Genomic DNA, 14,185 nt, shown 5'->3' with positions numbered 1-14,185 from the left:
GACTGGGCAGCAGGGCCCCGGAGAGCTCCTGGGGCAGGGCCTGTGAGGCCGGGTGAGCCCCTGACGCCCCAGGGCTCAGAGGGAAGCCCTCCCTCGGGGGTTCCGGAGACAGCAGTACACTCAGCCGGAGCAGCCCCCGCGGTGGCTGCTGCAAGGAGACAGGAGCCTCAGCAGGTCACACGGACACCAGCGTTTATTTCCTGGGGCCTGAGCATCACTGATGTGGGCAGAGGGGTCAAGACAAACGCATGTGGTTTTGAGCCAAAATCCTTTCCCTGAAAATGGGCTTGTGAGGCTCCCAGGGGCCTCGGGGCTGCGTGGATGGCGGAGTTTAGCTTAAAAAGGCTTTACAAAAGTGAATCCACGGTCAGTACCCACCCAGTCTGCTGAAAAAGGTTTGAAGGTTTTAAAAAGGTTAAAAGTGTTTTTTTAAAAAAGGGAGAAGGTGTGGACCTGGTTGGAGCTCCAGAGGGGGGGTGGTGTTGGGAAGAGGTCCCTGCCCAAACCATCCACAAGAGGGCACTCTGGGAGGGCGGGGGCAGGCCCAGCCCCTGAACAGGGCACCCACTGAGTGACATCCTGGGGCGGCAGTGTCTGGGGAGCGTACCTGGGCTCAGTGAGGAGGTGCTGGGAAGGCGGAGCCTGGGGCTACCGCCAGAGGGCGTCCCCCGGGGGGGGGGACCCCAGAGGCCTCAGGGGTCGCTCAGTCTGGCCTGGGGCATGGGGCTCAGAGAGGAGGCTGCCAGCCAGGGCTCCTGTTCTGGGAGGGACAGCGGTTCTCTCTTCCAGCCTCCTTGGACAAGGTCAGGGTCAGGCTCAAGCTGAAGCGGTGCCGTCGCTGCTCTGGGGCTGGCTGCTGGCCTCCTTGTCTGCGGTGCTCACCTCCCCCTGGCCTGCTGGAAAGGCGAGAGAGGGACAGGTTTCTCTGGGCACAGAGACGCGGTGGGGGGGGGGGGGGTGGTGATTGGCTAAGCCCAGGGAGCAGGACAGGATGAGGCTGGGCAGTGGTGGCCCAAGGGAACTCGATCTGGTCCGTGTTTTCCCAGGGGAACGCACACAACTGTCAGCGTAACACTTAGGATGGGGGTGGGTGCCCTAGAGCAAGCGGGCCAATGCCAAGTGCCCAATGGGTGCTCACAGGCGCAGGGCTGTGTGGGAGCAGGTGGCTGGGCGGACCTGGAGGTGAACTGGAGGGAGCCCTGCCTGCTGCCTCAGCCACTGTCCCCCCACCTCGCACCTCCTCCCAGGAAGCAGCAGTCTCTAGGTTGTGGTCCCCCCTGAGTGCAGCGTGCCGCCCCAGCCAGCAGGAAGACTCTGCAAGCTGCCCAGCGAGCTCCACCACGCCCTCCCCAGGGGCCCTGAGTGAGTCACTTCATCCCATGCACTCTGCTTCCTGAGCCAGAGAGAGGACGGTGACATGCCCCCAACGCCAGGCTCCTCAGCCATGGGGCAGGCCCTCGGGCACTTCCTTCTGCCACCCGCTGGGGGCCTCGTCTGTTTCACCATCAGGCAAAGGAAGGAAGCACACGTGGTCCCTGCAGGACCCTGCACAGCGTGCTTGGCGAGGCTTCAACAGGACCAGGCCACAGCCTTCCAGGCAGCTAAGACAGGGGCTCCTGGGGCTGTGAGATCGGAATGTTTAGGGTGGCGCCTGGAACTCTGCAGTCCCTCTCCCGAGGCCTGTCACTCCCGCCCAGACTCTCCCCTGGCGGGCAAAAGCCACGGACCCAGAGGACCCACATGCCATGGGTCCCAAGTCAACCTCCTGAGGGCCCGGGGCCAGTGCTAGGGTGGAAGGAGATAAGACCGAGTTTGCTGGAGCCGAGGGTGGGGACAGCGCCTGGAGAGCACCATGGCAGTGTGCCCGGCGGCACAGCTGGGCTGCTGGTCATGCAGTCAGTTGGCAACCAGGCCTCTCTCCCATGTGCCCAACACCACCAGGCACCGAGGGCACGGGACCCAGACCCTGCACTAGAGGTTGAGGGGGAGGGGCCGCATGCCCCTCGCGATAGTGGGGGTGAAGGGGCGGAGGAGGGGAGCGAAGCGAGAACCACGGGCGGCTGTGTTAAGGACCAATAGGGCCTTTCCAGAACGTACAGGGCTTGACTGGAGCAGGGGGAGAGGGCAGAGGCTGGAGACCACTGTGCCTGCAACAGGCAAATCACCCGGCTCCTGTGGCCTGCAGCTTGTCCCTATATAAGGTGGGGGTGAGGGGCATGCCCTGTCCCCACCCGGGCCTCTCCATCCTCTCTATCCTGTTCTCAGTCCTTTCAGGCCGGGGCTTTGCGCTAGGGTTATATGGGGAAAACAGGGTCCAGGTACTCCCAGAACAGCAGGCAGCTGCCAGGCAGGTGGGGGCCACGTGACAGTCACAGCCTGGGGGTGCAGGGAGCAGGAGCCTCTGGCAGTAGCAGGTGTCTTGGGTGACACCAGGCTGGCGGGTGCTGCGTTCCCCCTACACACTCCCTCGGCCAGGAACACAGCACCTGCTGGGCTCCTAGTCAAGCAAGTGACTCCTCACCTGAGACACCTGGCGCCCTCCGCCCTCAGCCCTGCAGACTCTCCAGCCACCCCCAGGCGGCCCCTGCGGCCTCTGACCTGTGCCCTCGAGGGCCAGTTCGCCCATGGCTCCAGCCAGCTTCCTCACGCTCACAGCCTCCGAGTCGCCCTGGATATCGGGGACTGCATTCCGGCGGCCCGTGCGGTCACAGGAGATGAAGTCCGAGTAGGAGGACTCGACCTCCATCACGCCTGTCGCATCGCTCCGCAGGCCTGCGGGGACAGGGACCGGAGGGCAGAGGTGAGAGCAGTGCGCCCTGCAGGCGAGACGCGGTTGGGGATCTTCTGACAGCACGGCAGCTGGTGCCTGAGCAGAAACCCTGGCACAGCCGAAGGACAAATACAACCAGACAAGCACTGTCCCATCGCTCCGAACATGCGGCCGCTCTCGAACCAGCATCACTGGCCCTGGGCTCACAGCTGCGGCCTGCTAGGGGCAGCAAAACTCGGCGAATGAGGGCAGGAAGAGCGTGGTGGATGGAGCAGACCGGGCTAGACCGACCGTGGCTGGGGTCAGAGGTGCCATCTGAGCCGAGACCCAAGGCTGAAGGGTGTTACAGAGAGAGGGGAAGAAGACTACAGCGACGGGAATGGCCAGAGGAGGGAGGCCCCGCCCCCAGTGACCTGCTGGGGCAATCGAGGCAGGATGGATTCCGGATGCCATGTGGAGGACCGTGTGCAGGCAGTGGGGAGTTAGGTGTGGGCCACGGGGAAGAGGAGTGACGGAGGAGGGTCCCAGAGTGGAGCAGGGCTGAGGACTGCAGCTCTCTTGGGCCAGGCCTGAGCCTTCCTGCGAGGGTGGGGGTGGATAGGCAGGCAAGAGCAGAGAGAAGACGCACGCTGTTCCTACAGCGACAGTGGCTGACAGCCTAGGGAGAGAGAACCACAAGTATAAAGAGCCACACCCATGGAGACATACGATGGGCGCACGGTATGAGGGGCTTCAAGACGGCGGTGCCATCACGGGTCGGGATGCCTCTATCCCGTATCACAGTGCTCCCTACTAATCTTCCAGTTGACGGAAGATCTGGCTGTCGAAACTTCTTATTTCTATTTTTCATGGACTCCCCGAAGTCCCCTCACCTACACTATTTCATACCCTACTCTGGAACATGGCACCGTGATTCGTCTATCTGCATACTTGGGTAAACAATGATTGATTTGATCGGCCCCCTAGAAATGAACATGGGCCTGCCTGAGAGCACTAGGGTTCTGTAGAAATCTTTGTGCTTGCTCACTGGTGCAGTGTTGTGTCACAGTGGATTAAACCACTGTCTACAGTGCTGGCATCCCCTATGGGTGCTGGTTCGAGTCCTGGTTGCTCCACTTCCGATCCCGCTCCCTGTTGCTGAACCTGGGAAAGCAGAAGATGGCCCACATTCTTGGGCCCCTGCACTCATGTGGGAGACCTGGATGAAGCTCCTGTGTTTAGTTCAGCCTCAGCCCTTGGGGCCATTTGGGGAGTAATAAAAGCATAGCAGATGGAAGATTGCTCTCTCTGTAACTCTTCCAAACATTTCATATAAAATGAATCTTAAGAAATCTCTGGGGGCTGGGGCTGTGGCGTAGAAAGTAAAGCCGCCGCCTGCAGTGCCAGCATCCCATATGGGCACCAGTTCAAGTCCCGGCTGCTCCACTTCAGATCTAGCTCTCTGCTGTGGCCTAGGAAAGCGGTGGAAGATAGCCCAAGTCCTTGGGCCCCTGCACCCGCGTGGGAGACCTGGAAGAAGTTTCTGGCTCCTGACTGGCACAGCTCTGGCAGTCACAGCCAATTGGAGAGAACCAGCAGATGGAAGACCACTCTCTGCCTCTCCTCCTCTCTCTGTGTAACTGACTTGCAAATAAATCTCCAAAAACAAAAACCACTTTGTACTGATTCCTGGTTATTTCCTTAGAGTATCTTCAAAGTAGTAGAATTCCTGGTGAGACAATTTTTAGCCTTCTGACACATTTCCAAGTTGGCACAGTGGTATAATTATGAGAACTAGGATTAAAAGAATTTTAAGTTGGGGCTGGTGCTGGGGCATAGCACATAAAGCCACTGCCTGCAGTGCCGGCTTCCTATACGGACACTGGTTTGCATCCAGGCTGCTCCACCTCGGGTCCAGCTCCCTGCCAATGTGCCAGGGAAAGCAATGGAAGATGGCCCAAGTGTTTAGGCCCCTGCACCCATGTGGGAGACCTAAAAGAAGCACCTGGCTTCGGATTGGCTCAGCTCCAGCTGTTGTAGACATTTGGGGAGTGAACCAGCACATCGAAGATCTTTCTAACTCTGCCTTTCAATTAAAAAAAAAAAATCAAATTCAGGGTCCAGCATCGTGGCACAGCAGGTAAAGCTGCCGCATATGGGCGTGGGTTTGGGTCCTATCTGTTCCACTTCTGATCCAGCTCCCTGCTAATGGCCTGGGAAAATCAGTAGAGGATGGCCCAGGTGCTTGGGCCCCTAATACCTTGCCTTCAGCCTGGCCCAGCCCTGGCTGTTGCAGCCGTCTGGGGATTGAACCAGGGGACTGAAGATCATTACCACCCCGCCCCATAACTGGCTGTTCCAGTTTGTATTCCCACCATCAGCACACAAGTCTGTCCATTCATCTGCAGCCTCACCAACAAGAGGACACAGCTGTCATATTACTGAAAGGCTACTCTGAAGGGGGATGCTAGGATCATTGAGCATTATGATTTTCCTTTTAAAAAATGTATTTGAAAGGGAGCCAGCACAGCAGGTTAAAGCCCCAGCCTGCAGCACCAGCACCCCACATGGGCGCTAGTTCAAGTCCTGGCTGCTCCACTTCCAATCCAGCTCCCTGATAATGTACCTGGGAAAACAGCAGAGGATGGCCCAAGTCCTTGGGCCCTTGCATCCACATGGGAGACCTGGAGGAGGCTCCTGGCTTCTGATCAGCTCAGCTCCAGCCACTGCAGCCATTTGAGGAGTGAACAAGCAGATAAAAGACCTCTCTCTCAAGGAGTTCCAAGATGGCGGAGCAGGGAGGGAGCTTACTGCTCTAGTCCAGGAGAAGATAGTTTAAAAAAAGTGGAGAGAGTACAGTCTCAGGGAAGTTGGGAAAAAATGGCAGAAGAAATGCTACAGTAATTAGAGACACTGTGCAGACGACAGCCTGTGCACCAGCATTGTAAAGTGAGACCAAACTGCAGCAGCCCAAACCACTGATGCTAAAGCTGCAGGAGCCTAGAGGGAACCTGGCTTGGAGCCTGGGGGGATAATGTACCTGCCAAACTAGAGGAGAAAGAAAAAAAAAAAAAAAAAAAAAAGAGGAGGGACACATTTCTTTCTCCCTGATCACTTTACAACGGTGTCCTGTAACAAGCCCATAGAGCAGGCGCCATTTTGGACATACGTAACAGCTGCATCAGCTTGTGCCTGGGCCCAGCAACCAGCCGAGTGGAGACTCCTGACTCTGGTGGGGAGAAATAACAGGGGGCTGGGGGCTGGGAGCTTGGACTGTGGGAGGCTTCTGCACTGAGACTATGAAAAAAACTGAGGCTGTGTGGGAGGATTCACAGTGTGGATGGGAGTCAGGGCAGTCACTGTGGGAGACCCCACACACTCAGGGCTTCCTGGTTACCTGGTGAGGGACACTGCAGGGGAACCTGAGCTGACACTGAGGACTGCATAGATCCTTTGTGTGGTCTTAGGCCAGAGTGGACAAATATTATGCCTACTGGGGCTAGTCAGGTACTGGCCTCCTTTGAGGTGAGGCACTCAGCTGAGCAGAATAAACTTCCCTTCTGATTAAAAAAAACCTGGGTGTGTCACCTTAGGCATGCCCTTCACCTTGGAGAACTGAACAGAGCTCCCTGGCCACACCCAATACAAGCCTCTACCTATTCACTGAAAACAGACGTTCCACTACAGAGGGTTAGTACAAAGACAAAAGCCACCACAGCAGAAAAAAGAAAGCTGACGCGCACCTCCACAAACACAACAACAAGGCACCAACTCAAGAAACAAGAATAAGGAAGACAACATGACACCCCCAAAAGAACACAACACTTTCAATACTAGATTGTGAAGATGATGAGATGGAAGAAATACAAGAACTGGAATTCAAAAAACTGATAAGATTACACAGAAGTAACCAGAAGCAAATGCATGAACTACTGAAATCCACACAAGACATGAAAGGAAATTTCCCCTATGTATTTGAGATTTTAAAGAGAAATCAAAATGAAATGAAGAATTCAACAAAACAAATTAAAAAAATGCAGTGGAAAGCCTTAGCAACAGAATATGTGAAGCATATTGGACTTAGAAGACAAAGCACAGGAAATTATATAGTCAAACCAAAAACAAGAAGAAGAAATTAGAAAACTATAAAACACTATTGGGAATCTATAGGATACTATCAAACAACCCAACATATGGGTTCTAGGAGTTCCTGAAGGATTAGAAGGCTTTATTAGTGAAATAATAACAGAAAACTTGCCTAATTTGGAGAAAGAAAGGGACATCCAAGTACAGGAAGCACAAAGAACTAATAGACATGACCAGAAAAGATCCTCACCGCAACACATCGTAATCAAACTCACCACAGTAAACATGGAGAGAAGATTCTAAAATGTGCACGAGTGAAACACCAGATTACTTTCAGAAGATCTCCAATTAGACTCATGGTGGACTTCTCATCAGAAACCCTATGGGCTAGGAGAGAATGGCGAGATATAGTCCAAGTCTTAGGAGAAAAAAACTGTCACCCCAGAATATTATACCCTGCGAAGCTCTCATTTATGAATGGAGGTGAAATAATGACCTTCCATAACAAACAGAAATTCAAAATATTTGTCACCACCCATCCAGCCCTGTAAATGATGCTTAAGGATGTGTTGCAGAGAAACACAGAACCATGGTCATTAATAAGAAAGAAGGTAAAGGAAGAAAATCCCTCAGTAAAAGATCAAAGGAAGCTCAAAGTATAAATTAGGAATGTCTTTGGAAAAATGGCAGGGTGAAGTCATTACTTATCAATAGTCAACCTTGGCCGGCGCCGTGGCTCACTTAGCTAATCCTCCGCCTGCAGCGCCGGCACACCAGGTTCTAGTCCTGGTTGGGGCACTGGATTCTGTCCCGGTTGCCCCTCTTCCAGTCCAGCTCTCTGCTGTGGCCAGGGAAGGCAGTGGAGGATGGCCCAAGTACTTGGGTCCTGTACCCACATGGGAGACCAGGAGAAGCACCTGGCTCCTGGTTTCAGATCGGTGCAGTACACCAGCTGTAGTGGCCATTTGGGGGGTGAACCAATAGAAGGAAGACCTTTCATTCTGTCTCTCTCTCACTGTCAACTCTTCCAGTCCAAAAAAAAAAAAAAAAAAAAAAAAGTCAACCTTGAATTTTGTAAATGGCCCTACTCCCCAGTTAAAAGACACAGACTGGCTGAATGGATTAAAAAACAAAACCCATCTATTTGCTGCCTACAAGAAACACATTGCACCAACAAAGATGCACATACACTGAAAGTGAAAAGATGGAAAAAGATATTCCGTGCCAACCGAAACCAAAAAGGAGCTGGTATAGCTGTCCTAAAATCAGACAAAATAGACTTTAACACAAAAATTGTTAAAAAAGAGGCAAAGAAGGGTACCATATAATGATTAAGGGATCAACAGGAAGATGTAACTATTATAAATGTATATGCACCTAATTACAGGGTACCTGGCTATTTAAAAGAATTGTTAAGGGATCTAAGGGAGACATAGACTCCAATACAATAGTATTGGGGGACTTTAACACTCCACTCTAAGCAATGGACACATCAACCAGACAGAAAATCAGAAAGGGAACAGCAGATTTAATCGACACTATAGACCAAATGGACCTAGCAGATATCGACAGAACTTTTTATCCTACAGTTGCAGAATACACATTCTACTCACCAGTGCAAGGAACTCTCTCTAGAATTGACCACATGCTAGGCCATAAAGCAAGTCTCAGCAAATTCAAAAAAATCAAAATCATCTTGGACCAAAATGGAGTGAAGATGGAGATCTGCAACTCAGGAATCCCCAGAGCACATGCAAACACATGGAGACTGAACAACATGCTCCCGAGAGAACAGTGGGTCATGGAAGAACTCAAAAGAGAAATCAAAAAATTTCTGGAAACAAGTAAAGATGACAACACAACATATCAAAATTTATGGGACACAGCAAAAGCAGTATTAAGAGGAAATTTTATAGCAATTGGTGTCTAAATCAAGAAATTAGAAAGGCACCAAATAAATGAGCTATCAATGCACCCCAAGGATCTAGAAAAACAACAGCAAACCAAACTCAAAACTAGTAGGAGAAAAGAATTAAAATTAAAGAAAACAAAATTGAATGAAAAAAATACAAAAGATCAGCAAAACAGAGAGCTGTTTTTTTGGAAAAAAAAATTAATTAGGGATTAGCGGCAAGATGGCGGAATAGGAAGGAGCACATTGATAGTTCAGCAAGACACACAGGTTAATAAAAGTGGAGATACTGCAGGGTCAAGGAAGAGTAGGGGAAGAAACAGCAGCGGAAATTCTTCCGGAACTAGTGATTCACAGTGGACCTGCGTGGAGAGCGTGGGAGCCCAAGTTCGGGACACCAGCGGCAGACTCAACGCACCAGCGCTGGAACGCGAGGTGAGCCGAATCTCAATAGCCTGAGACACCAGCGGGCAAGCAGAAAGAGGAGACTAGAGGGAACGAGGCTTGAAACTCCGTGGGGAAAAGTTCACCAGGCTAACTAGAAGAGAGAGAGGGAAAAAAAAAAACTGATACGGACACGAGTTTCTCTCCGCTCATCCCTCAAAGGCGAGCAAGACAAAGAGCAGGCGCCATTTTGACATACGTCATAAGCAGGGCGACCTCAGGTCTGCACTGGCCCTGAGCCTAGCAGAAAAACCTGACTCTGGGGGGAGGGGTGAAATAACAGGAGATTAGGATCTAACTTGGCAATCCATTGGGAGACTGCAGGAGAATTGGAGCCCACACCGAGGGCAGCAGAGATTCCCTGTGTGGTCCTTGGGAAAGAGCTTCCGATCTCTGGCTCCTGTGGGTATGTCATTTACCTGCTAACTACCTCCAATTACATTCAGCTGTGCGGAATTACTTCCCTTTTGAAGCAAAAAAAAAAGAAAGAGATTTACCACGCCTAACCTGGGAGTGTCATCTTTGACACACCCTTAACCCTGAGGAACCAAACCCAGCTCTCAGTCCACACTTATCTCAAGCCTCTAAGGCTCCACCGAAAGCAGACAGTCCACTTAATATAGAGCCATAGTGTAACAAGAAAAAACACCACAGTGAAGAAACCAAATATCTCCAACATGCCACACAACAAACGCAAAAACCAAGCTAACAAGAACAAGGAAGACACTATGACGCCCCCAAATGAAAAAGACACCCCAATTCAAGATTATAAAGATGATGAGATCGAAGAAATGCAAGATACGGATTTCAAAAAATTGATAAGAACATTAAGAAGTTCTCAAAAACAAATTCTTGAACTACAGAAATCCTTAATGGACAAGATAGAAAATATCTCTCATGAAAATGAAATATTAAGGAGGAATCAAAATGAAATGAAACAACTAGTAGAACGTGAAACTGTGATAGTGACAAAAAACCACAATGAAATGAAGAACTCAATAGATCAAATGACAAACACATTAGAGAGCCTTAAAAACAGAATGGGCAAAGCAGAAGAGAGAATATCAGACTTAGAAGACAGAGAACAGGAAAGGAAACAGGCAAACCAAAGAAAAGAAGAAGAAATTAGAAATCTAAAAAATATTGTCGGGAATCTACAGGATACTATTAAAAAACCTAATATTCGGGTTCTAGGAGTTCCTGAAGGCATGGAGAGGAAGAAAGGATTAGAAGGCATTTTCAGTGAGATACTAGCAGAAAATTTCCCAGGTTTAGAGAAGGACAGAGGCATCTTAGTACAGGAAGCTTATAGAACCCCTAATAAACATGACCAAAAGAGATCCTCACCACGACACATCGTAATCAAACTCACCACAGTGAAACATAAAGAAAAGATTCTAAAAGGTGCAAGAGAGAAACGTCAGATCACTCTCAGAGGATCTCCAATTAGACTCACAGCAGACTTCTCATCAGAAACCCTACAAGCTAGAAGGGAATGGCGAGACATAGCCCAGGTACTAAGAGAGAAAAACTGCCAGCCCAGAATATTATATCCTGCAAAGCTCTCATTTCTGAATGAAGGTGAAATTAAGACTTTTCATAGCAAACAGAAACTGAAAGAATTTGTTGCCACTCATCCTGCCCTGCAAAAGATGCTTAAAGATGTGTTACACATAGAAACACAGAAACATGGTCACCAATATGAAAGAAGGTAAAGGAAGGAAACCTCACAGCAAAAGATCACAGGAAGCAAAATTCCTCTTTGTCATAGAATTAAACTCTGATGCTCTGTTAAAGCAATGTGTTAAAGTAATCTAAAAACAAAAAGCAATTCAAATCAATTGGCAATCTACAAAAAGAGTTAAAGATTTTAAAAGCTATTATTAGAATTGCTATATTGGTCTATTATGCTATGTTATATGTGTGTACATATTGTATGTCCACATAGGAAATTTTATTAAGAGTTTTATTTTAAATGGCTTATAGATAAGATTGTCCATAAATTTAAGCTGCTAAAATCAATCAAAGATACATTTTAATTCGTGTGACCTGAATCTGTGTATCATATGTTTTAAACTTGTTGGTAGAAAGAAACTAAAAACATTTTAGATGGTTGTGCTAAACAAACTACACCATGTTAGATATTTAAGAGGTGTTTTCAAATACATGATTCTTAAAATTTATAGAAGGCATTGGACCTTCTGGTAAATGTTTTCTTAAGTTGTTATCTAATGGTTGAAACGGTTTGCTAAGTATTCATGTAACATTGCTATCGTCAGCAAGCGATCTAGGACTTGCTCCCTCATTTCTCTATTCTAAGCCCAACTTATTCTTTCATTTCTCTATTCTCTTCAAGGTAGGAAACTAATTCTATTATGAAGGAATCTGTAGGACGCACAATTTAATCTTTAGACCTTATAAAAGAGATGGCTAACATTTTTCTGTAATAGCATAGCCAAAATAAGAACTTAAATAATAATCTCATAGCTAGATTCACTTCGCCATCAGCCAAGTATACAGTAAGTAGAAAAAACCTCCCTTTCAGACCAAAGGGAAAGAAAGTTTTAAAGTGAGAATATAATTGTCCTCATGGGCATGGTCTACCTTAGAAAAACTACTACAGAACATGCCTGTGACTATAGACTTGTAGTTCAGGCCACCGAAGATTAGAGATGGGATACAGGCACTCCCTTGACTTGCATCCTCTGGTCTACTTTAACACAAACCAGGAGGAAAAGAAAGCTAGGCATCAGAAGCAATGGGTGGCAGGCCTATTAATGGCTGATCTGTACAGTGATCTGCCCTCAAGGAGACCCAACAGGCCAGTCCACTGCAGTGGCTTTCAATGTGGTAAGCCTGGGCTTCAGCAGAAGTCAGCTTGTGAAGAGCCCTGGCAGCTCTGCCAAGAGTTGGATCACTGGAAATGGACCTGCCCTGGAGTCGAAGGATGCCCAGGTCAGAGCCACAGATCTTATTGGCTCTAAGCTGAAAAGCCCTTCACTCAGCCCAACTTCCAAAGTGACCACCGCAGCTGAGGGTGTGGTCAAGTAGGGTCAGCAACATTGCAGGCAGAACTGTAAATTTCTTGTTAGAGATGCCCCCTGCCTTTACCTGGCCAGCTCTCCTCCCAGGCCAGCCAAGTAATGTAAGTCAACAGAGTGCCTTCCCCTAGGAGGTTCACACCTCCCTTAGGATATACCCCATGTGAAGAGATAGATAGGTCTGGGCCTCTTAACTTACAAGGCCTAAAGCCCACCAGATTATTATCAAGCCCCTTCTATCAGGTTCTATTTGCCTCTCAATCAGAAAACTTAATTGTAGCTTAGACAGCACCTTTCTTAGCTCCTCTAATAATGACTCTGTCCTTTGTTCTAGACCCTGTCTAGCATACTTGGGCCTCATTCCTTTGTAATCATAACCTCTACTCTACCACCAATGGCTCTACTCCCAACCTGTGTGTACTGATGGTCCTCTTCCCCACTTAATGCTGTATAACTGTTCAAACCTGGAAAATGCCACTCTTAGGATCATTGGTTACTATCCTCACTCTGTCTTTTATGACTTTGTCTAAATATGATCAGAGTCGGCAAACTTGGAAGGCTTCCATAGCCTTGGCAACTCATGACAAGAACCTAGGGTGGTTACTGGCGCCATAAACTAGAGTGTCAATTTGTTGGGTCAACAACAAGAGCCACTGTGCAGTTGCTCCTCATGTGGGATCTCTGTCCTTAATGTGCTGTACATTGTGATTTAATGCTATAACTAGTACTCAAACAGTATGTTTCACTTTGTGTTTCTATGTGGGTGCAAACTGTTGAAATCTTTATACTAAATTGATCTTCTGTATATAAAGAGAATTGAAAATGAATCTTGATGTGAATGGAAGGGGAGAGGGAGCGGGAGAGGGGAGGGTTGTGGGTGGGAGGGAAGTTATGGGAGGGGGAAGTCATTGTAATCCATAAGCTGTACACTGGAAATTTATATTCATTAAATAAAAGTTAAAAAAAAAATTAATTAATTAAATTGACAGACCATTGGCCAACTAACCAAAAAAAGGAGAGAGAAGACCCAAATCAATAAAACTAGAGATTAAAAAAGAAATGTAACAGGCCCCACAGAAATAAAAAGAGTCATCAGGAATTACTACAAAGAGCTGTATGCCAACAAACTGGGAAGCCTAGAAGAAATAGATTCCTGGACACATACAATCTACCTAAATTGAACCATGAAGACACAGAAAACCTAAACAGACCTGTAACCTAGATGGAAACTGAATCAATAATAAAGGCCCTCCCTGCAAAGCAAAGCCCAGCAATGGATGTAGTCACTGCTGAATTTTACCAGACATTTAAAGAACTAACTCCAATTCTTTTCAAGTTATTCAAAACAATTGAAAGGGAGGGAATCCTCCCAAATTCTTTCTACAAAGCCAGCATCACCTTAATTCCTAAACCTAAAAAAGATGTAACAGAGAAAGAATTACAGACCAATTTCATAGATGTAAAAAAATTTCATAGATGCAAAAATCCTCAGTAAAATTCTAGCCAATCGAATCCAATAACACATCAGAAAGATTATCCACCCAGAGCAAGTAGGATTTATCTACTTATAATCTACTTATACATATCTTTGGTATGCAGGGATGGTTCAACATTTGCAAATCAATCAATGTGATAGCATCACATTAACAAACTGCTGAACAAAAACCATATGATTATCTCAACAGATGTGCAGAGAAAGCGTCTGATAAAATACAACACCCTTTCAGATGAAAACACTAAGCAAACTGGGTATGGAAGGAACATTCCTCAACACAATCAATGCAATTAATGATAAACCCATGGCCAGTGTCATACTGAATGGAGAAAAGTCAGAAGCATTCCCATTGAGATCCAGAACCAGACAAGAATGCCCACTCTTACCACTGCTATTCAATATGGTCCTGGAAGTTTTAGCCAGAGCCATTAGGCAAGAAAAAGAAATCAAAGGGATAC

General features: G+C 48.1%; 1 protein-coding gene across 4 annotated transcripts in view; it reads right to left on the bottom strand.

The window, feature by feature from the left end:
• Nucleotides 1-175: 175 nt before the first annotated feature.
• Nucleotides 176-14,185, bottom strand: part of PKIG (cAMP-dependent protein kinase inhibitor gamma) — a 103,874-nt gene continuing 89,864 nt past the window's right edge. For 3 of the 4 annotated variants that reach the window (XM_062204248.1, XM_062204250.1, XM_062204249.1), the window contains exons 3-4: nt 2,599-2,772; nt 176-896 (exon numbers count right to left, since the gene is read on the bottom strand). In XM_062204248.1, coding sequence (XP_062060232.1) covers nt 817-896; nt 2,599-2,746 — 228 coding nt within the window. In that variant the 5' untranslated portion in view covers nt 2,747-2,772 and the 3' untranslated portion in view covers nt 176-816. The remainder of the gene's footprint in view (nt 897-2,598; nt 2,773-14,185) is intronic. The other variant, XM_062204251.1, reaches the window with a different exon arrangement.

This window comes from Lepus europaeus, chromosome 10 (genome assembly GCF_033115175.1).
Source record: "Lepus europaeus isolate LE1 chromosome 10, mLepTim1.pri, whole genome shotgun sequence".
In the NCBI taxonomy this organism is placed as follows: Eukaryota; Metazoa; Chordata; class Mammalia; order Lagomorpha; family Leporidae; genus Lepus; species Lepus europaeus.
The sequence above is the reverse complement of the archived record's forward strand: the minus strand, read 5'-3'. Positions and strand labels throughout refer to the sequence as shown.